General features: G+C 40.5%; 2 protein-coding genes across 8 annotated transcripts in view; both read left to right on the top strand.

Annotated features, from left to right (window-relative positions):
• Window positions 1-2,089: 2,089 nt before the first annotated feature.
• rpl35a (ribosomal protein L35a) lies at window positions 2,090-17,509 on the top strand. 2 transcript variants are annotated; one of them, XM_021587251.2, is made up of 5 exons: window positions 2,090-2,224; window positions 2,686-2,725; window positions 13,258-13,410; window positions 14,361-14,505; window positions 17,442-17,509. In XM_021587251.2, exons 2-5 carry the CDS (start codon window positions 2,715-2,717, stop codon window positions 17,463-17,465), a joined length of 333 nt encoding a protein of 110 aa, XP_021442926.1. In that variant the 5' UTR covers window positions 2,090-2,224; window positions 2,686-2,714; the 3' UTR covers window positions 17,466-17,509. The 2 variants fall into 2 exon arrangements, with proteins under 2 accessions (XP_021442926.1, XP_036820996.1); XM_036965101.1 differs by lacking the exon at window positions 2,090-2,224 and adding an exon at window positions 2,273-2,295.
• A 2,265-nt stretch (window positions 17,510-19,774) lies between these two features.
• Window positions 19,775-24,271, top strand: part of abcc5 (ATP-binding cassette, sub-family C (CFTR/MRP), member 5) — a 64,046-nt gene continuing 59,549 nt past the window's right edge. For 3 of the 6 annotated variants that reach the window (XR_005040003.1, XR_005040004.1, XR_005040005.1), the window contains exons 1-3: window positions 19,775-19,891; window positions 20,714-20,785; window positions 20,921-21,105. Coding sequence is in view for 2 of the 6 variants with exons in the window: in XM_036965103.1 (XP_036820998.1) it covers window positions 20,977-21,105 (129 nt within the window). In the remaining 4 variants the exon portion in view is untranslated. The remainder of the gene's footprint in view (window positions 19,892-20,713; window positions 20,786-20,920; window positions 21,106-24,271) is intronic. The other 3 variants (XR_005040002.1, XM_036965102.1, XM_036965103.1) reach the window with 2 other exon arrangements.

Here is a 24,271-nt window from a genome sequence, read left to right on the forward strand (position 1 = left end):
AACGCGACCCAGTCGTTCGTTCTAAATGTTCCATACTGGAAGAGACATACAGCAAGGTTTATACAAATCTTCACTGTTAAACTAAATGTTAGTCTAAAATAAATGTGAGAATGTCTAAATGCTTTTTATAGTGAATATAAAGTGCCTGGCTGGGCTGATGAGACAGTGGATTGCACAGTCAGATAGAACAGAGTAAATATGCAGTTCATTCAAGCATGAGTTCATTTGTGGAATAGATACCTGGAATGTGCTTTTAACCAATCAGCATTCAGGATTAGACCCACCTGCTGTATAATTTGTGTATAGAGCAGAATTCAATTTCCCCCCCATTTTATCTTCAATGTTCAGCAATGTTGCAAACTAGCTAGCATATGGAACAACTTTCTACAAAATATTTCCTACCCGGTCGGTGACAGTGACGAACATGTACCACCAGACAGAAGACTTAATGGCTCTTCATGATTAATCTGATGTCTGCATTGGCTGTGCAGCATTTACAGTGATATGGCCTCTGCGTTGTGCCAGTAACCGAAAGGTAGCTGGATCATATCTCCGAGCTGACAATGTAAAATTCTGTCATTCTGCCCACAAACAAGGCAGTTAACCCACTGTTCCCCGGGCTCCGAAGACGTAGATGTTGATTAAGGCAACCCCCCGCATCTCTGTGATTCAGAGGGGCTGGGTTACACATTTCAGTTGAAGGCATTCAGTTGTATAACTGACTTGACTAGGCGGCGCTCCTAGTGGCCGGGGACTTTAATGCAGAGAAACTTAAATCCGTTTTACCTAATTTCTACCAGCATGTGCAACCAGAGGGAAAATAACTCTGGACCACCTATACTCCACACACAGAGATGCGTACAAGATCTTCCTCACCCTCCATTTGGCAAATCTGACCATAATTCTATCCTCTGGATTCCTGCTTACAAGCAAAAACTAAAGCAGGAAGCACCAGTGACTCGGCCAATAAGGAAGTGTTAAGATGACGCAGATGCTAAGCTACAGGATTGTTTTGCTAGCACAGACTGGAATATGTTCCGGGATTCTTCCGATGGCATTGAGGAGTATACCACATCAGTCACTGGGTTCATCAATCAGTGCATCGATGACGTTGTCCCGACAGTGACCGTACACTCATACCTCAACCAGAAGCCATGGATTACAGGAAACAACCGCACTGACCTAAAGGGCTGCCGCTTTCAAGGATTGGGACTCTAACCCGGACGCTTATAAGAAGTCCCGCTATGCCCTCAGACGAACCATCAAACAGGCAAAGCATCAATTCAGGACTAAGATTGAATCGTACTACACCGGCTCCGACGCAACATTCATATGGCCGCGGGGCCAAACGGATTACCAGGACGTGTACTCGGAGCATGTGCTGACCAACTGGCAAGTGTCTTCACTGGCATTTTCAACATGTCCCTGACTGAGTCTGTATTACCAATATGTTTCAAGCAAACAACCATAGTCCCTGTGCCCAAAAACACTAAGGTAACCTGCCTAAAGGACCACCGACCCATAGCACTCACATCTGTAGCCATGAAGTGCTTTGAAAGGCTGGTCATGGCTCACATCAACACCATTATCCCAGAAACCCTAGACCCACTCATATTGAATTGTTACATTTATATTTACTTTTTTTTATATACATTTTTTTTTTTTAATTACCTTAAATGCACATGTGTAATAGCATCCTTCTTTTTTTTACATTCATTTCAATTTGTGGGATGCTGCAATTTTGCAAATTGTTATGTATTTTTCTTTGATATGGTGCAATATTCTATTATGCTGTTCAGATTGTATTCATTTAGAATGGTTAGATTTATACGCACTTTGTTTATATACATTAAAAAGTTATACTTTAAATGCAAATGTTTAATAGCATTCTTTTTCATAACAAACCAATGCATTTTTAAATACATTGTGGTTAAGGTAGAGTATGTTTTCATTTAATAATTTAATTAGAATTGTTTTAACACCAATCATAGTCAAACTATCCCAAACTGTTTGACTTGAAAAAATACAAAACATGTTTTTTTTTTAAAGAGCCGTTTGAGAGCCAAGAGAGACGGCTCATTATGGTGAGCTGAGCCGAACAAGCTGGCTCACTGAAAAGAGCCGGAGTACCCATCACTATCATGCGCCTCTGTCGTCACCGACTACGTACATTTCCCAGCATTCCGTTCCGACTTCCTTTTCCTCCATTTTTCTTACAGTGCAGGTGAGAAATATAAAGAGTCAATTTTCTAAAATCGAAATGTCAACGTTATTAAGTCTACTTTGGGCATAAATGTACGTCATTTTAACGATAAATATACTTACGCTTGTCATGTAGTCTGGTTTTTGAGTCCGAGAGGGTGTGATGACAAAGATATAACTTGGATAGTTTTACGAAACTAATGGGCAAGCGCCGGACTGCAGGGATGAGGTTAACGAAATGCATCTCTAGTTAGCCTAAGTATTTCAATGTTAATTAGGATACAACAGTATTCCCTTATTTTGTGTGTTGGTGATTTAACGGACAAACACTACCACTGTGGCTAGTTAGCGACAGCCATCTAGACCCAATGAGATCTCGTCAATGTCTTAGTCTTTAACGTTTTTGTAGCTAGCTAACGTAAGATATGTAGTGTTCTAAGTTATCACGTTCACACCATACTACATTACATTTTTTCTCATTAGGTTTTTCCGTGCCTGGGAATAGACTCAAGATGCCAGGAAGGTGAGTAGCCAATGTTAGCCTACCACTAACGATACTGAGTTGTTTAGGGCTGACCCCATTTGGTTGATGGGCTGTTGGTCGACCGAGATTTCTTTAGTCAAGCATATTTTTCTATGGTGAACAAGACCCCTGTCTGATTCTCGCCTGTCTCATTGGACTAATGCATTGTGGGTGGCACAGGCCATCACTAAGACATGTGGTACTGAAATAGTATAGATTATGTAAAAAAGAATGGTGTAACATTAAATATTATTTTCTAACAAATGCACTTACCCAAACCGGACGCTTGTGCCAAATTTGATTTTGTCCCCCCACACCAAACGCGATCACAACATGCAGGTTGAAATATCAAAATAAACTGAACCAATTATATTAATTTGGGGACAGGTCGGAAACCATTCAATTTACGTAAGCTAATTTGTCTTGGGATATAAACGTTATTTTAAAATGAAATGCATAAAATCCTATACACTGACTATTAATCCACACATTAAACAGTCAACCGAATTGTTTCTAGTCAAATCTCCTTCCAGGCTTTTTCTTTTGGACATTATATGGCGATTGGCAACTAACTTGCATAAGGTGTATTACCACTACTGACCTCCATTCATCTTTCAGTCACCCACGTGGGTATAACCAATGAGGAGATGGCATGGGCGCAAATGCTTCTAAAAGCCAATAAGGAGATGAGAGGCAGGACTTGCAAGCGCGTTCTGCGCCACAAATAGAAGCAACCTCTATTTTTGCGCCTGGTAGGGCAGACGCTCGCGAGCAGTGTGTGTGCAATGATTGAAAAATATGTTTATGTTGATTTATTTTGCAAAACTTGCACACAGTGCAAGCAGTGTGATCAACACGTAATTGTCTAGGACAATTGAGGACAGTGGAAACCCCAATTTATTTATGTCTATAATCAATAGCCTAATGCTTATTTATTTAACTAGGCAAGTCAGTTAACCTCTCTGGGATATGTGGAGCGTTCCACCTGGCCAAAAGCCAGGGAAAATGCAGAGCGCCAAATTCAAATAAATGACTAAAAATCTAACTTTCATTAAATCACACATGCAAGATGGCAAATTAAAGCTACACCTGTTGTGAATCCAGCCAACATCTCAGATTTCAAAAGGCTTTCCGGCGAAAGCAAACGATGCAATTATCTGAGGATAGCACCTCCGTAAACAAAGAGAGAAACCATATTTCAACCCTGCAAGCGTGACACAAAACGCAGATATAAAAATATAATTCATGTCTTACCTTTGACAAGCTTCTTTTGTTGGCACTTAAATATGTCCCATAAACATCACAAATGGTCCTTTTGTTCGATTAATTCCGTCTATATATATATATATATATATATATCCAAAATGTAAATTTATTTGGTGCGTTTGATCCAGAAAAACACCGGTTCCAACTTGCGCAGCGTGACTACAAAATATCTCAAAAGTTACCTGTAAAGTTTGCCAAAACATTTCAAACTACTTTTGTAATACAACTTTAGGTATTTTTTTTAAGTAAATAATGGATAAAATTGAAGACGGGAGGATCTGTGTTCAATACAGGAAGAAAACAAACTAGCTAGCTTTCTGGTCACGCTCCTCTATCTAACAGTACACTTCAAGTGACCCTCGTTCAAGATGGCCGTACTTCTTCATTACACAAAGGAATAACCTCAACCAATTTCTAAAGACTGTTGACATCCAGTGGAAGCGGTAGGAACTGCAAGAAGGTCCCTTAGAAATCTGGATTCCCAATAAAAACTAATTGAAAAGAGAATGACCTCAAAAAATAGAATCTGAATGGTTTGTCCTCTGGGTTTCGCCTGCTAAATAAGTTCTGTTATACTCACAGACATGATTCAAACAGTTTTAGAAACTTCAGTGTTTTCTATCCAAATCTACTAATAATATGCATATCTTCTGAGGATTATATAGCAGGCAGTTGAATTTGGGCATGCATTTCATCCGGAAGTGAAAATACTGCCCCTTGTCACCAAGTAGTTAAGAGCAAATTTTTATTTTACAATGACGGCCTAGCCCAGCCAAACCCTCCCCTAACCCAGACGAAACTGGGCCAATTTTGTGTCGCCGTATGAGACTCCAGATCACGGCTGGTTGTGATACTGCCCGGGATTGAACCAGGGTCTGTAGTGACGCCTCTAGCACCTAGATGCAGCGCCTTGGACCACTGCGCCACTCAGGAGGCCGAAAAGGTGCCTGGCTTTATAAGTCATCCAGTACCAGTCAAAAGTTTGGACACACCAACTCACTCAAGGGGTTGTCTTTATTTTTTACACTGTAGAATAATAGTGAAGACATCAACTATGAAATAACACATGGAATCTAGGGATGCACCAATATGACATTTTTGGCCGATATCTGATATTTTCCTTGACGAAAAAACAATGCCGATAACCGATATTGAAAATTTTAGCTGCCTTTTTAAGCATTCTAGTACAGTTAAATTGTTGAAACGCACACACTGACCAAAAAGTTATTTTGTTGGCATTTACGTACAGTTGAAGTCGGAAGTTTACATACACTTAGGTTGGAGTCATTAAAACTCGTTTTTCAACCACTCCACAAATTTATTTTTAACAAACTATAGTTTTGGCAAGTTGGTTAGGACATCTTCTTTGTGCGTGGCACAAGTGATTTTTTTCAACAATTGTTTACAGACAGATTATTTAACTTGCAATTCACTATTTCAGTGGGTCAGAAGTTTACAATACACTAAGTTGACTGTGCCTTTTAAACAGCTTGGAAAATTACAGAAAACGATGTCATGGCTTTAGAAGCTTCTGATAGGCTAATTGACATCATTTGAGTAAATTGGAGGTGTACCTGTGGATGTATTTCAAGGCCTACCTTGAATCAAAAGAAATCAGCCAACACCTCAGACACAAAATTGTAGACCTCCACAAGTCTGGTTCATCCTTGGAGCAATTTCCAAACGCCTGAAGGTACCACGTTCATCTGTACAAACAATAGTACGCAGGTATAAACACCATGGGACCACGCAGCCGTCATACCGCTCAGGAAGGAGACGCATTCTGTCTCCTAGAGATGAACGTACTTTTGTGTGAAAAGTGCAAATCAATCCCAGAACAACAGCAAAGGACCTTGTGAAGATGCTGGAGAATACAGGTACAAAAGTATCTATATCCAGAGTAAAACGAGTCCTATATTGACATAACCTGAAAGGCCTCTCAGCAAGGAAGAAGCCATTGGTCCAAAACCGCCATAAAAAAGCCAGACTACGGTTTGCAACTGCGCATGGTGCCCAAGATCGTACTTTTTGGAGAAATGTCCTCTGGTCTGATGAAACAAAAATAGAACTGTTTGACCATAATGACCATCGTTATGCTTGTAAACCGACGAACACCATCTCAACCGTGAAGCACGGGGGTGGCAGCATCATGTTGTGGGGGTGCTTTGCCGCAGGACGGACTGGTGCACTTCACAAAATAGATGGCATCATGAGGCAGGAAAATTATTTAGATATATTGAAGCAACATCTCAAGACCTCAGTCAGGAAGTTAAAGCTTGGTCATAAATGGGTCTTCCAAATGGACATTGACCCAAAGCATACTTCCAAATTTGTGGCAAAATGGCTTAAGGACAACATAGTCAAGATATTGGATTGGCCATCACAAAGCCCTGACTTCAACCCTATAGAACATTTGTGGGCAGAACTGAAAAAGCGTGTGTGAGCAAGGAGGCCCACTAACCTGACTCAGTTACACCAGCTCTGTCAGGAGGAATGGTCCAAAAAATTTTGGAGGGCTACCCAAAACGGTTGACCCAAGTTAAACAATTTAAAGGGAATCCTACCAAATACTAATTGAGTGGATGTAAACTTCTGACCCACTGGGAATGTGATGAAAGAAATAAATGCTGAAATGAATCCTTCTCTCTACTATGATTTTGACATTTCATTACATTTTTGACTTCAACTGTAGATATTTTGGACCGGTTTCCTCCATCATCTTCACAAGGTCATTTGCTGTTGTTCTGGGATTGTTTTGCACTTTTCGCACTAAAGTACGTTAATCTCCAAGAGACAGAATGCGTCTCCTTCCTGAGTGGTATGACGGCTGCGTGGTCCCATGGTGTTTATACTTGTTCATCTGTACAAACAATAGTACACGTGGTACCTTCAGGTGTTTGGAAATGGCTCCCAAGGATGAACCAGACCCAATGATGAGGTCTTGGCTGATTTCTTTTGATTTTCCCATGATGTCAAGCAAAGAGGCACTGAATTTGAAGGTAGGCGTTGAAATACAGCCACAGGTACACCTCCAATTGACTCAAATTATGTCAATTAGCCTATCAGAAGCTTCTAAAGCAATGACATCATCTGGAATTTTCCAAGCTGTTTTAAGGCACAGTCAACCTAGTGTATGTAAACTTCTGACCCACTGGAATTGTGATAGTGAATTATAAGTGAAAACAATCTCTAAAAAATGAGTTGTCATGCACAAAGTCCTTAAAATAAAATAAAGTGGTTATCCCAACTGTCCTAAGACAGGGAATTTACTAGGGCTAAATGTCAGGAATTATGAAAAACTGAGTTTAAATGTGGCCACGGTGTATGTAATCTTCCGAAATCAACTGTATGTCCCCATTACCAGTAAAACATAATTAAAACCTACTTCTTTCACTTACTTGCTGTGCTGTTCAGTCGGTTCAGTCTCAACCAGGATTTCATCATACATGTCAAGCAGTGAAGTTTCAGCTCTGTCTGTCTGTGGTCTCTCTTCCTCGGTGCACACTGTCACTGCATCCGTTTCCATCTTGTCCAGCTGTGTTTCAACATTTCACGTAAACCCGGCAACACAGTAGAGGCTCAGAGAATGCCACCGACTCGCTTGTTCACAGCCTCTACTCTATAGAGTACTTTTCCAAGTTAACCCGACTGTCTCTGTTGGCGTTCTTGTTGCAGGCGTTTCAATGCCATGACAGGGTATCGCGTCTGCTGCAGGCGCCGTTATTTCTCGAGTCAGTTGTTTGAATGAAGCTTGGCGTGTTGATGTTTCAAACATGTTCTCAAATGCAATTGAAAGGGCAGCAGTGGTATGAGAACCAGCACATTCTTGAGCATGCAATACAGCTTTCCTCAGTAGGAAATCCTCGTCGACCCACTGTGCTGTCAGACTCATAATGCTCATGGGGCTGACATCGCTGGTCCAAATGTCAGTTGTGAAGCTAATAGCAGTGATGCCCAAAGCAAGTAGCTCATGGATGTGCGTTTCAACAGTACTGTGTAACGCAGGTAGGGCAACATCTGAAAAATAGCGCCTACTTGCTAGTGTGTACCAGTGCTCGGCCATTCGGCGAAAGCCAACCTCATCCACGGCAGAGAACGGTTGATTGTCAAAGGCAATGATTTCCATTATCTTGGCGTTAATGGATTTCGCCTTTGCGTTGTCTCGCTGAAATGTTCTTACTTTTTCAAATGACTGCTGCACTTGTTGACTGCACGATCCACACAGCAGACATTTTTGGCTAGGTTAGGAATGCAGTGTTGCACGTGTCGCACTATATTTGCCGTGGCGTTATTAGGTCATGGGCCTACGTTATGTAAGTATGCACGTCAGCTTTGACATTGGTTTTGCCCATCAGCGTTAAACTGGACATCGATGTTGGCATTTTTAGGTAAAATTGTCCGTTTCTGATATGCTTACCGATATATTGTGCATCCCTTAAACAAATCTAAATATATTTGAGATTCTTCAAAGTAGCCACCCTTTGCCTTTGACAGCTTTCCACACTCTTGGCATTCTCTATACCAGCTTCACCTGGAAGGCAATTCCAACAGTCTTGAAGGAGTTCCCACATATGCTGAGCACTTGTTGGTTGCTTTTCCTAACCTCTGCAGTCCAACTCATCCCAAACCAGCTCAGTTGGGCTGAGGTCGGGTGATTGTGGCGGCTAGATCATCTGATGCAGCACTCATCACCCCTTGGTCAAATAGTCCTTAAACAGCCTGGAGGTGTGTCTTGGGTCATTGTCCTGTTGAAAAACAAATGATAGTGCCACTCAGCGTAAGCCAGATGGGATGGTGTATCGCTACAGAATGATGTGGTAGCCATGCTGGTTAATTAATTCCATGACAGTTTCACCAGCAAAGCACCCCTATACTGTCATACCTCCTCCATACTTCACGGTGGGAACCACTCATGTGGAGAGAATCCGTTCACCTACTGTCTCAAAAGACATGCCGGTTGGAACCAAAAATCTCAAAATTGGACTCGTCAGACAAAAGGACAGATTTCCACCAGTCTAATCAATCACATGTATGTATAAAGTCCTCTTTACCATAAGAACCATAAGAGTACATGGCCACATAAGGCCAGATTGTTCTTCATCATGTTCATAGCGGGCCAGCAGCATCAAATAATAGTGGTAGACAGTCATTGTAAATAAGAATTTGTTCTTAACGGACTTGCTTAGTTAAATAAGAGAGGAGTAAATGTCCATTGCTCGTGTTTCTTGGCCCAAGCAAGTCTCTTCTTCTTATTGGTGTCCTTTAGCAGTGGTTTCTTTGCAGCAATTCGACCATGAAGGCCTGATTCACATTCTCCTCTGAACAGTTGATGTTGAGATGTGTCTGTTACTTGAACTCTGTAGCATTTATTTGGGCTGCAATTTCTGAGGCTGGTAACTAATGAACTTATAGAGGATAAGAGTCTTCTGGGTCTTCTTTTCCTGTGGTGGTCCTCATGAGAGCCAGTTTCATCTTAGCGCTTGATGGTTTTTGCGACTGCACTTGAAGAAACTTTCAGAGTTCTTGACATTTTTCGGATTGACTGACCTTCATGTCTTAAAGTAATGATGGACTGTCGTTTGTCTTTGCTTATTTGAGCTATGCTTACCATAATATGGACTTGGTCTTTCACCAGATAGGGTCATCATCTGTATACCACCCCTACCTTGTCACAACACAACTGATTGGATCAAATGCATTAAGAAGGAAAGAAATTCCACAAATTAACTTTTAACTCGGCAGACCTGTTAATTGAAATGCATTCCAGGTGATTACCTCATGAAGCTGGTTGAGAGAATGCCAAGAGTGTGCAAAGCTGTCATCATGCCAAAGAGAGGTTATTTTGAAGAATCTCAAATATATAATATATTTTGATTTAACACTTTTTTTGGTTACTACATGATTCTATATGTGTTATTATAGTGTTGATGTGTTCACTATTATTCTACAATGTCAATTTTTTTGGAAATAAGAACCTTTGCATGAGTAGGTGTCCAAACTATCTACAGAAATAAGATGGATCTTGCTTCTGTTGCCTGTTTGAGTGTTTAGTAGCCTACTGGTTCTGTGGCAAAACGCCTAGGATAAAGCAATTTCACAGATTTGGCTGTTCAATCTTTGCTGTGTTGTAATAAAGGCTTTGCAAAATGTATTGTTGCCCCCATTACAACAGGCTGGTATCCTAGTTGTTAGAGCATTGGGTCAGTAACCGAAAGGTTGCTGGACCAAATCCCTGAGCTGACTAGGTAAAACTCTGTCATTCTGCCCACCCACTGTTCCCCTGTAGGCCGTCATTGTAAGTAAGAATTTGTTCTTAACCGACTTGACTAGTTTAACTTTTTTAATTTTTTTTGTAAATTTAGTTTCCACAACTAAGTCAAACATGTTTTTTTTTTTTTTACCTTTATTTAACTAGGCAAGTCAGTTAAAACCTGTTATGGCAAGTAGTTCCCCAAGGGGAACTCCACCCCCCCATTCAGCTGAAAAGGTGGTGCAGGGAATTCAAAAATATTCTTTAGAAATATTTAACTTTCACACATTAACAAGTCCAATACCTCAAATGAAAGAAACATCTTGTTCATCTACCCATAATGTCCGATTTTTAAAATGTTTTACAGTGAAAACACAACATATATTTATGTTAGACCACCACCAAATCAAAGGGAAAACGCAGCCATTTTTTCCAGCCAAAGATAGTCACAAAAGCAGGATTAGAGATAAAATGAATCACTAACCTTTTGAAAATCTTAATCAGATGGCATTCATATGACATGTTACACAATACATTTATGTTTTGTTCGATAATATGCATATTTATATCCACAAATCTCGGTTTACAATGATGCCATGTTCAGAACTACCTCCAAAATATCCGGAGGAATTATAGAAAGCTACGCCAGATAACAGAAATACTCATCATAAACTTTGACTAAAGATACATGTTCTACATATAATTAAAGATACACTGGTTCTTAATGCAACCGCTGTGTCAGATTTTTTTTTAAACGTTACGGAAAAAGCCTACCATGTTATACTCACAGACATAATTCAAACAGTTTTAGAAACTTCAGAGTGTTTTCTATCCAATAGTAATAATATGCATATATTAGCAATCTAGGACAGAGTAGGATGCAGTTCAATATGGGCACGCAATTCATCCAAAGGGAAAATACTGCCCCCTATCCTCAAGTTAAGAACAAATTCTTATTTTCAATGACTGCCTAGGAACAGTGTTCAGGGGCAGAACGGCAGATTTGTACCTTGTCAGCTCGAGGGTTTGAACTTGCAGCCTTCAGGTTACTAGTCCAACGCTCTAACCACTAGGCTACCCTGCCGTCGACATTACTGTGTTATAACTAATTTAGTGATATCCCATAATAACAAAGTGAAAACAGGTTTTTAGAAATGTTTGCAAATGTATTAATAAAAAAATATGCCTTGCTTACATACGTATTCAAACCTGAGACTCGATATTCATAGAGTTCCGAGACAGGATTGTGTCGAGGCACCGATCTGGGGAAGAGTACCAAAAAAGATTTGCCGTGTTGAAGGTCCCCAAGAACACAATGGCCTCCATTATTCTTAATTGGAAGAAGTTTAGAACCACCAAGGCTCTTCCTAGAGCTGGCCGCCCAGCTAAACTGAGCAATCAGTTGAGAAGGGCCTTGGTCACAGAGGTGACCAAGAACCCGATGGGCACTGACTGAGCTCCAGAGTTTGTCTGTGGAGATGGGAGAACCTTCCAGAAGGACAACCATCATTGCAGCTCTCCACCAATTAGGCCTTTATGGTAGTGGCCAGAAGGAAGCCACTCATCAGTAAAAGGCACATGACTGCCCGCTTGGCGTTTGCCAAACGGCACCTAAAGGACTCTCAGATCATGAGAAACAAGATTCTCTGGTCTGATGAAACCAATATTGAACTCCTTGGCCTGAATGCCAAAAGTTACTTCTGGCACCACCATCCTTACGGTGAAGCGTGGTGGCAGCAGCTGCAGGGGATGTTTTTCAGGGACTGGGAGACAAGTCAGGATCGAGAGAAAGATGAACAGAGCAAAGTACAGAGATCCTTGATGAAAACCTGCTCAGCCCCAGTCCTAAGGTTCATCTTCCAACAGGACAATGCCCTTAAGAACACAGCCAAGACAACGCTGGAGTGGCTTCAGGACAAGTCTCTGAATGTCCTTGAGTGGCAAAGCTAGAGCCCGGACAGAACACGAACCTGATCGAACATCTCTGGAGAGACCTGAAAATAGCTGTGCAACGACACTCCCCATCCAACCTGACAGAGCTTGAGAGGATCTGCAGAGAAGAATGGGAGGGACTCCCCAAATACAGGTGTGCCAAGCTTGTAGCGTCATACCTAAGAAGACTCAAGGCTGTAATCGCTGACAAAGGTGCTTCAACAAAGTACTGAGTAAAAGGGTCGGAATACTTATGTAAATGTAATATTTCACATTTCTAAAAACCTGTTTTTGTTTTTCATTATGGGGTATTGTGTGTAGATTGAGAGATGGGAAAAATGATTTAATCCGTTTTAGAATAAGGCTGTAATGTAACAAAGTGGAAAGGGCAAGGGCTCTGAATACTTTCCAAATGCACTGTAGGTCAAGCCCTATTGGTCATGTAAAGAGAGCAAGGATTGAGACAATAAATAATATTTTTTGTAAACCAATTTAAGGATTTCGATAACCAAAGAAACAAACTAAATGGCTTAAATTGTTTTAGCTAAAGCATAGCCAGCGCAATATACACTTGCTGTGGTGCCTTTTAGCTGCAGTAGGGAGGAGAACGAGACAACCTGTGCCAGTCACACAGGCACTCACCTTTTCTTTCTTTTTTAAGTGTGACCATTTGGCTTTTAAGTAATTTGTCCATTATCATTAATCAGTGTGCTTAAAGCATCAGACAAGCTTAGTGTATGTTTTTATTTTATTGAAACAGTGTCTTTTATATATATATATATATATATTAAACATTTAGACCAATCGATTGGTCAATAGAACAGGACAACGACTGTCGACCAAGATTTTTTTGTTGCTACTAGACATATTTGCGAGTCAGTACTTAGCTTAGTAAGGTAAATGTTTCAAGCTAGTTTATACTGAATTTTAAATGTAGTTTGTTCAATTGTGAGTTGTTTGATTCTGCTGAGTGTTTAGGGTATATGGTTGACTGACTGCTGACTGGATTACTATGGCTCCAGGATGTGGGACTGATGATACACCGGTTGAGTGCTCTGGTTTATGTATTCTTTTAATATTTCAGACTGTGGAGCAAGGCCATCTTTGCCGGGTATAAGCGCGGCCTAAGGAACCAGCGGGAGCACACCGCCCTGCTGAAGGTGGAGGGAGTGTACACACGGGAGGAGGTTGACTTCTACCTAGGCAAGCGCTGTGCTTACGTCTACAAGGCTAAGAAGTAAGTTTTACATCTTCTGTTTCATTGCGAATTTCAACTAAGGACACGGTAGTTTTTTGCCAAAAAGACGGCTTTTGCGTTTCCACCTCCATGGCCTGCCTCCAGTGCGTCACATGGCCTCAGTGGACCTGCTTTGACTTGGGGCTGCTGGTACTTTCAGCTGGCGTTTACATGACATTTAAATCGCTATGTACAGTTTCCCAAAAATAACAGGACCCCAATAGAATTCTTGAATGCTGCTGTAGATTACTGAGAATAAGATAAAGCTCATTTTCTCAAATTACAATTACAACTTAGTTTTAAAGGGCACAACCTGTTCTTTAATAACAATTTGAGTAAATGTCACTAAATTGCTCACTTAAAATGTACCAAATATATTATACTTGTAATATTTCAATGTAAATAATAATTGTTATGTGACCAGAGGACAATATTCAGAAACTATTTCAAAACCCACACAAAGTAGGCTATTTGATTGACTGCTATTCTTACTTCTGTAAAAATGCAAACAACTATTCAGAGACTATTTCAAAATGTAGATAACCTCAAAAAGATTCAGTATAGACTAGGCCTGACACAATGTTGAAATAGTAGCCTACTTTGACAACTCAGTGAATATAACAAGTATTAGAGACCGATTTAAAGAGAGAAGGTACAAAACACAACTGTTCAGAGACTAAAGATTTGTAGGACACTGTCACTTTGCATTCAGCGTACATGTCATGGAACTTCTGGGAGCATGGCCCCACCCTGCAAAGTGGCACTTAAGACTACCCAAAGGAGGTTTCAACATATCTTGCTCACTCTTTGATATGCGTCCACTCAGGATGCACATCACACACCCTCTAGCAAGCTTATTTTTTTTGCAGTTTGAGTTAATTTTTTCTTGTTTTAATTTAGTTCCATGACACAAGACTGATTCTGCTCACTGTCTCCTTCAATCTCATCAGGAACACAGTGACTCCTGGTGGCAAGCCCAACAAGACGCGGGTAATCTGGGGCAAAGTCATGCGTGCTCATGGCAACAGTGGAATGGTGCGGGCCAAGTTCAGCAGTAACCTCCCAGCAAAAGCCATGGGACACAGAGTCAGAGTGGTGAGTGGTACCTTCTTCTGTTCTTCGCTGATGATTAGCACAAGGTTTAATTCCAGACCCAGCAGACAGTCCAGTTTTGTTCTAGCCCTGCACAGCCCTTTTTTTGCACTGTGCTGGGTTCAAGCAAAAACGAATACAGCTCAAAGGAAGTGCTGCGAGCCAACAGTGTAGAATATTTTATCCAACCCTACCCGATTTAAACTACACAGCTAATCCGTAGACTTTTGATTACTTAATTCAGGTGTGCTTTTTGTAGGGCTTGAACAACAATGTCTAAAATCAGAGGTACTTTAGGAATGAATTTAGATATACTTTAACTTTGGTTAGTTCGAGGAACTACCATGTAATTCCAGATCCCCTCTTAAAAAATATGTTGTCAGGGGAAAAGGCCTTCTGTTCATTGGTTTAAACTTTGGATGAAAAGTATGTGACTTTGTATGCAACATCCATTACAAATAACTTGTAGAATGGCAAAGTGCTTCATTTCCCAAATTTGGTTGGTTCAGCAAGTTTGTTTTTTAACCACCTTTGAGCAGGCAAATCACTTTACTAACCTTTGCCTGCCCATAGTTTTTAAAAATCACATGATGCACTCTAGATGTCTTCAGTATCTCTCGATTATGTCATTGTGTAACTTGTTTTCTATCTTTTTGACTATGAAAGATAGAATCCCACTGTTTCCTGCAGCTTATTAACCTGCCCAGTCTCGCTGCAGTCCGGTTCTGGGCTGCAGACAGTGGCCATGTCCGAATACCCATACCAGCGCAGGGCTCGACATGTTGAAAGAATATAGGTTGAAGGGTAAACGCCAGTCATGTTTGAAAAATGTAAGGAGGGTTATAATTAATAAATGATAATTAATTAATTTCGAAAAGCTTTCATTCGACATACTCGAGGCATGGTTCATCTAGATCAAATGCTCATGACCAGAGACTGAAGGACAGTGTTTTCCTGCTAATTGCATTTTGGAACATTCTCGCACAGCCAATGTGTGCATTGTTAGGCTTATAATATGAAGAAATTTAAACTTGATCAATACTTTAAGATAAACTGTCTAATCTGTTGCATCAGCCTCATTGCTTTTAAAATTTTACATAGTTCTATGAATTTTGTATCTGTCATTCCAGTCTATTTCGAATGTTGTTGTTTTTTTATTGTCCCAGGGACGACGGAACGCCGCTAATTTTGAGCTTGGAGGGAATTATTTTATGGAATTGTTTTAAGATGGTCATACTGTGGATCGTTTAGCTATTTGATTTTCAATTTTAGCACCCCTTTAGGTAGCCCAAAATGATTTGATAAAATATTGAATTTGGCTTTTACTACTGTAGTCTATAGAAATGCATTGAATAAAACATTCATAAATGGTAAAAGACAGTCAAAAAGTTATCTTAGGAACAAGTTTGTTTCTGTCCTATATCTAGGAGATATAAGAAAGCTCCGGATTTTTTTTATGTAATTTCTTTACACTATTTAACAACCCTTTTTTGGTTAGGCACAAAACTACCTCAATACTCCATTTATTATTATTTTAACTGTAACCTTAAAATGAGTCCCGTGACACTTGTGGGGGTCGTAGAGCAAAACTGAGGACACCATTGTGTTTGTGAGTCTCCCATTTTCCATATAGTAGTCATAATAGTTTTGTAGGCCATACTGTTCATACAGTATACGTTTTTGTGAAAATGCTTATTTTTAGGACTCCTCAGTCTGACAAACACTGCTTTTGCTCGGCTGTCTTCCACTGCAGATGTGGAAGGCTGCCACAGGCGGATGCGAATTGAGACACAGCCCGTTCAAAGAAACATATCTCTAACTTAAACTGACGGATTTGTTAGTGTTTTTTTTATTGACGCACTGGTCCATCAATCGACTCTAGGGGTTTTAAAGGGGCAGTTGTTGTATTTTGAGACAGGCTTGAATATGCAAATCCAATAAGCAGAGTGTAGGCTTCATTTTTGTCTGATTTCCTATGTGAAATAGTAGGAAAGTGGTTCCCTGCATCATACAATGATATAAAAATTGTATTGCGGACCATTTTTTGGGGGTCATGGACAAGTTTTAAAAAATAATAAAGTAAAAAAAATTGTCCTCTGGACAAGTGGCAAAAGTTAATTGTCAAGCCCTGTAGGGTACTAAATTGTGTGAGTGTATTTAATTGACCTTTTATTTAACTAGGCAGATTTTTACCTTGTCAGCTCGAGGATTTGATCTTGCAAACTTTCGGTTACTAGTCCAACGCTCTAACCACTAGGCTATCTGCCGACCCATATGTGCTGTTTATCGGCTGTTGTCAAGCATGGGAGTCGGTAAAGACTAGTTAATTCTACTACATCAAACGTCAAAACGAGTATGCAGTTTAAGTATATAGTACGCTTGTATGGGTATTTGGACATGTCCAGTGACTGGTTGTGTATGAGGCCAGCTGGGAGGTGCTGAGATTTAAAAAACAACTTTTCAGATGTTGTGGGTGGTGCTGTAGATCATACATTTTATGTTGGGAAAGGGTAGGATTTCCCTGAAAGGCACGTCGGTTTCCTTGAAATGTTTCATTGGCAGCGTTACACCGTGGGGCACTACTTATTATTGTTGTGGGGAGAAACAACGTACTACTGAAGCTACAAACGCTTTGGGAAACCCACTGCTGAAAAATAAGGGATCTGTTTTCCTTACAAAAGTTAAAGCAAAGAAATCACTAACCTTTTCATTAGTTTTATTTAAATGCTACTTAATGTATTGTTTTTAGTGATAAGAATGATGTCGGCCCCATTTTAATACTTACCCTCTCTACCTTTCCTACATGACCACTACATATTGGGCAAGTGCTTGGAAAAACATCTGGAAGAGCCAATTTCCCACTTACTGTATTGCTGTGGTTTGTATTGATTTGGTGCCTATGAACTCTACTCACTGCTCTCTCTGCTTTTGTCTTTCAGATGCTGTACCCATCTCGTGTGTAATGTGCTGTTTTTGTGTACATACAATAAACAAGTCAGGTCCACAATTGGTGTTCTGTGTTCTCTTGGCAGTTGGGAGGGTGGGAATCCATCACTGGCCTCTACGGTAGCATGGCATGGGGGAGGTGTGAACACATTTTCAAATAATGTTATTTTCAGGGCTTTACAATATTTATTGTTTAGTTAACCTTCATTCTTTCTTGACCAATCAAGTGTTTTTACACAAAAACAAGTTACTGTTGTGCTTTCTGAATAGTGCTGGATTTTGAGGATTATAAACTCAAGAAAATTAAGATTGGACAACGGTATAGGTCAATGTCTTTGTTGGTTTAATCAGGGGAAATAATTTTGCCTTGCTAATACATTTTTCATATACACAGTTGGGTAACAGGGTCTCAATTCTAAACCTCAGGGATGGCTATTTATTTCATAGTTAGTTTAAAACCTCAAATGTTTTAATGCCGGACAGGGTTCTCTGTGTCCAGATCTAAATTCTGTTCCTCAGTGTTTCAAAGCCGGCTATGGTGTCAAACATACAAAAATATATTGACAAAACACGGACGTCCAGGATTTGTTATGGGGGTGCCAAGTCTCCATAGCTCAAACCTCTAGTTTGCAATTGGCACCTGCACTTAATTATTTCAATATGACACAACTAGCAACTATTTTTTTCACTGCTTCATTGCTAAGCTTGGCACATAATTTAATTTAAATTTACTGTATTGCAATCCAGATGCGCTGACCAGCGTTATGTTATTTCTTGGCAAAAAAGCCCAGCTGCACATTCAAAAGGTATCATACATATGAGAATATTACAAGAGGAGCAAACCACTGTTTAACCCCAAATCAAACTAATATTGTATTTTTGATGACAATTTTACTGAGATACAGTTCAAATAAGCAAATCTGTAAATTGAAATGAATTGATTAGGCTCTTATCTATGGATTTCACATGACAGCCATGGATGGGCCTGGGAGGGCATTGGCCCACCCACTTGAGAGCCAGGCCCAGCAAAATCAGAATGAGTTTTCCCCCACAAAAAGGTTTTATTACAGACCGAAACACTCCTCCAGTTTCATCAGCTGTCCCAGGTGGCTGGTCTGAAAACCCTGCAGGTGGAGGTCCTGGGCTGGTGTGGTTACATGTGGTCTGTGGATGTGAGGCCGGTTGGAGGTACTGCCAAATGTTAATTTGTAGGGTAGAAATGTGAGATTATGACCTTCCTAATGCTAAATAGACTAGCTAAAGATTTAGTTCATAATGTATTGGGCTGAAACTAAGGTTTCAGTCAAATGGGATATATATTTCACAATTGCAGCCGACCTGTTTTCGATCGCATATAGGACTATGATTTCAAGAGGGAATACTGCGGCTCCCATAGAGCCAACCTGGGTTTAAGAGCATTTCTATTCTGTATGTAAATCCGAGACACTTCATTGGATATGGTTGCATAAAACCGGTGGTTACTTGTATAAGGTCTGGGTGGATGGGCGTGCGTATAACGCGAACATCTTGCAACCCAAAGGTTGAGAGTTCGAATCTCGTCACAGACAACTTTAGCATTTTATGCCATTAGCAACTTTTCAACTACTTTCTACTTTGCAATAACTTAGCATGTTAGCTAACATGTACTCTTTAACCTAACTCCTAAACGTACTCCTAGCCTAGCTAACTTCAGCCACCTAGCTAGAATGTGTAACAAACGCTTAGCTAATTTGTAACGTATAATACGAAATCGGTGACGGACATCCACAAATGAATAAATACCATAACTGAACGTGGAAATGGAGTATCTCGGATTTACATACAGAACAATACGAAATGCTCTGTGACCAGGTTGGGAGGACATAAGGTGAGTCAAAAGGAACACAATATAAATGGGCAACATGGCGAATATGACAAATACAACTATTAAAATTGATTCTAATGACTAAAACAGGCATACACTACTCGGTGTTTGTGAATTTACGCTCTTTTGCACTCAAAACGTTGATGCTGTTGACGGCGTCTTTCCATGTGCCTTAAATTGTCAAAATAACGGCAAACTGCCTAAGTATGCAGCGCACAATTACCCAATTTGTGCCAAGGAGATCTACCGATGGAAGTTAATTCGCAATCCCGGAATAGAAAAATAAACATTTGTTGAATGAATATTCTACTTCAATGTGCCAATGCAGCATCCAGACCACAGGGGCAGGATGATAGCAGAGCATAAATTACACCTACAATTTCTATGCTCGCCATCAAGCGCACTTGGGAACTGTAGTCTCCTGGATTGTAGCCACCTCTTCCCGTATATTATTAGGTATTTTTCTTGAACTACATTTCCGTTACAGTAACACAGCGACTGCATCAAAGAGCAGCTTTATAAATAAATTGTTATTCTGTGGCCACTGATCGGGTTCTGCTGGCTGACAACGAGACGCAGGTATTTGTCAACGAGATTCTCATTTTATTCACTTAAAAAATATATTTTTTTTAGATGTACAAGATTGTATAATCGGTAGACTTCATATTTTACAGTGACATTTTGCATGCTTACGTTTTATAAAACCTAAACGTTTTGCGCATAGTAGCATAGTCCTGAAAAGGTTGGTTGTTAGTTCCGTCAATCGGGTTCTGCCAAAGCGGCCATACATAATTTGATGATTTTAAGATATTTGAGGATGCTTATTTTGCAACGATGCTCAGGTTGTACAGCTCAGTCCGAAGCAGTGTCGTATGTCACGGGGTTCGTGAAGAAATGGTTGTTTTCCCTTTTAGTTTTTTTTAGGTCGATTTTATAAATAGAGGACAAATTGAAGAATCGTGTGATGACACTATGAAGTTGGCTTACATAATGTCCTCAAATGTATAAATTCAAATGGCCACATCGACATTATTGAATCCTCCGATTATGTCACGTATCCCCCCCCACCCTAATACAAATAATAATCCGGAACTTCATGTACCCTTCTGTTTTTTGTAATATATGGGCAGGGAATCTGACACATGCGTAGCAAGAAAGCTTGGAAATAGACGAGTTTTTCAAAAATACCCCCCTAATCCATGTCGGAAATAGCTGGCCTAAAAACATTTGAGGATAACCCTTCTAGTTTGCAGTTGGCCCCTCTGCAACATCTGTATATATTTGGGACAGTATCAGTGGTAACCGGTACAGCCTCTGCATCACCAGTTATATTGCTGTGCTATTGGAAAAAAACATGAGCATTTCTGAGTCATCCATCTCCACTCGCTCACCCCATACCAGGCAGCCTAGAAGGCTCATGGATAGGATGGGATCATCGTTCCTGTCCTTAATTGGAAAATACCCTATTTGATGGTGAGGTGCTGACCATTTCATCAAAAACCTGGCAAATGAAACCAAGCAATCCAACTTAACGTTGTTAATAACAATACTGATTGTCTAATTGTCCATGTTTTCCAAACACGACTCCCCTTGTTCCATATCAATTAGTTGAAAACAAAGCACAGAGTGGAAACGCCAGTCAGCTCCTATGTTGGTGAAAGAAGATGAAAGAGCATGATTTGGGAAAGGACTACCTGGTACCTGGGCCTGTGTACCGGGCCGTGCCGAGCAGAGACACTACTTTACCAGGCACAGAGGTCACCCCATACCAGCTGGAGCTCGCCAAGATCCAGGTGAGTCTGTGTGGTGGTAGTTTAATGTTTGTGATGCTCTGTTATCATAATGGGCAGGATGAATTAGATGTTTCTTTCTCTGCACAACTCATCACTCAGACTGGGTGTGTTTGAGTAATTGCAATAAAATATTGAATACTTTGAAAAGCACATGCTATTTAACTTGTTTGTTTTCTGCATCCAAGTTTAAATCACCCACTGTCTTGTTTGTGGCATAAGGGTAATGAGCCTGAAGTTGATTAAGTTGAGGTACTGGGAGAGGTCTGTAGAATTGTGAAGAGTCAGCTAAACATCTTGCCATTATTCAAATATCCCAAGTGTTGGCGGTTGTCCTAGTCATAACGTAGTCTTTTCTCAAGCTTAGTTTTGTCACAACAATTCTGTGGCACCTTATTTGACAACATGATTCATTATTGCATTTCATTATGGCATGTCGTGAACTGTTATTCATAATCATCCTATCTTTCTTTTAAATGTTAATTGTTTAGTGGGGCCAGTGGCTGTTCTCGCCTCTTGGCGGGGTCGTTTTGATGATGGGGGGAGGGGGGGAGAGAATGACCCCTTTTGGGAAAAACAAATGTCATCCTGACAAATGCACATGCGGAGTGGACCACCGTGATAAGGACCTGTGTCAGTTCCCCGTTAAAATGGAGGAACAGCTGTTTTGTCGCTCTAAGTGCTCAACCCTTTGTGTTTGTTCATTTTTGTCACCCCCCACCCCCCTCCTCGTTCCCTGTCAGCATTAGTCAGCAGGATAGGAAAGGGGTTTCTCTTACGTTTTCATGGTAAATTGTACAAAGTATTTTATTTTGTTCCCTGCCCTTTTTTATCTCCATCTCTCTGTCCTCAACCACACTAGATCTCTCGACATACTCACCAGTATATTATTCGTTGTTCTCTATCTCTAGCAGCCCCTACATCCCCCTGCTGCCTGGCTTAAATTGTTTACATAATTTAGACCCTCCCACTTACAGCCTCACTGGCAGTGGCAGCCAATAGCATGTTTGCTTCCTGTGATGCAGGGGACTACTAGGCACCCTATTGGCTGTGGGTTGGCTGAATGGCTATAATGGCTGTTTGTGCAATGTGAGAGTAGAAACGTGAGCTGTGGGTGATTGGGAAGGGGAGGGCACACGTGCAGAGAAGCGCTTTGATGAAACTGACACGCTATGTGCCACATTCATTCAGGCAGATTTAAATATAGATATTCACAACAAGGTACAGTTTTTTTCATGACAGGGCAATAAATCTGCACATCACTATGAGGTCATTTGAGGTTATTTAAGCTGGGCATGCCCCCTCTTTCTATATCCCCTCCTTGGCCTATGTTATCTGATTTAGAGGAGTAGATACTGGGTGGGTATTTCCTTGGCTTCCTCCACCGCTACAACGCAACATTCTTCAACCCTATTCCTGTTTTGTACCATGTGGTTTGAGATGTTTGAATTCTTTTCCCAGTCACTATTGTAAAGTGTCTTGGGTCTTTTTCAAAGTGTTATATATACTCACTACTGTTCAAAAGTTTGGGGTCATTTAGAAATGTCCTTGTTTTTGAATGAAGAGCAACTTTTTTTGTCCATAAAAATAACATCAAATTGATCAGAAATACAGTGTAGACATTGTTAATGTTGTAAATGACTAATTGTAGCTGGAAACGGCTGATATTTAATGGAATATCTACATAGGCGTACAGAGGCCCATTATCAGCAACCATCACTCCTGTGTTCCAACAGCACATTGTGTAAACTAATCCAAGTTTATCATTTTAAATGGATAATTGATCATTAGAAGAAAACCCTTTTGCAATTATGTTAGCACAGCTGAAAACTTCTGATTAAAGAAGCAATAAAACTGGCCTCCTTTAGACAAGTTGAGTATCTGGAGCATCAGCATTTGTGGGTACGATTACATGCTCAGAATGGCCAGAAACAGAGACCTTTCTTCTGAAACTCAGTCTATTCTTGTTCTGAGAAATTAAGGCTATTCCATGCGTGAAATTGCCAAGAAACTGAAGATCTCGTACAATGCTGTGTACTACTCCCTTCAAAGAACTGAGCAAACTGGCTCTAACCAGAATAGAAGGAGCAGTGGGGGGCCCCGGTGCACAACTGAGCAAGAGGACAAGTACATTAGACTGTCAAGTTTGAGATACAGACGCCTCACAAAAGTCCTGAAATGGCAGCTTCATTAAATAGTACCCTCAAAACACCAGTCTCAACGTCAACAGTGAAGAGGTGACTACGGGATGCTGGCCTTAGAGGCAGAGTTCCTCTGTTCAGTGTCTGCTTTTTTTCCCATCTTAATGTTTATTTTTATTGGCCAGTCTGAGAGATGGCTGTTTCTTTGCAACTCTGCCTAGAAGGCCAGCATCCCGGAGTCACCTCTTCACTGTATACAGTGCCTTGCGAAAGTATTCGGCCCCCTTGAACTTTGCGACCGTTTGCCACATTTCAGGCTTCAAACATAAAGATATAAAACTGTATTTTTTTGTGAAGAATCAACAACAAGTGGGACACAATCATGAAGTGGAACAACATTTATTGGATATTTCAAACTTTTTTAACAAATCAAAAACTGAAAAATTGGACGTGCAAAATTATTCAGCCCCCTTAAGTTAATACTTTGTAGCGCCACCTTTTGCTGCGATTACAGCTGTAAGTCGCTTGGGGTATGTCTCTATCAGTTTTGCACATCGAGAGACTGAAATGTTTTCCCATTCCTCCTTGCAAAACAGCTCGAGCTCAGTGAGGTTGGATGGAGAGCATTTGTGAACAGCAGTTTTCAGTTCTTTCCACAGATTCTCGATTGGATTCAGGTCTGGACTTTGACTTGGCCATTCTAACACCTGGAAATGTTTATTTTTGAACCATTCCATTGTAGATTTTGCTTTATGTTTTGGATCATTGTCTTGTTGGAAGACAAATCTCCGTCCCAGTCTCAGGTCTTTTGCAGACTCCATCAGGTTTTCGTCCAGAATGGTCCTGTATTTGGCTCCATCCATCTTCCCATCAATTTTAACCATCTTCCCTGTCCCTGCTGAAGAAAAGCAGGCCCAAACCATGATGCTGCCACCACCATGTTTGACAGTGGGGATGGTGTGTTCAGCTGTGTTGCTTTTACGCCAAACATAACGTTTTGCATTGTTGCCAAAAAGTTCAATTTTGGT

This window comes from Oncorhynchus mykiss, chromosome 27 (genome assembly GCF_013265735.2).
Source record: "Oncorhynchus mykiss isolate Arlee chromosome 27, USDA_OmykA_1.1, whole genome shotgun sequence".
Classification (NCBI taxonomy): domain Eukaryota; kingdom Metazoa; phylum Chordata; class Actinopteri; order Salmoniformes; family Salmonidae; genus Oncorhynchus; species Oncorhynchus mykiss.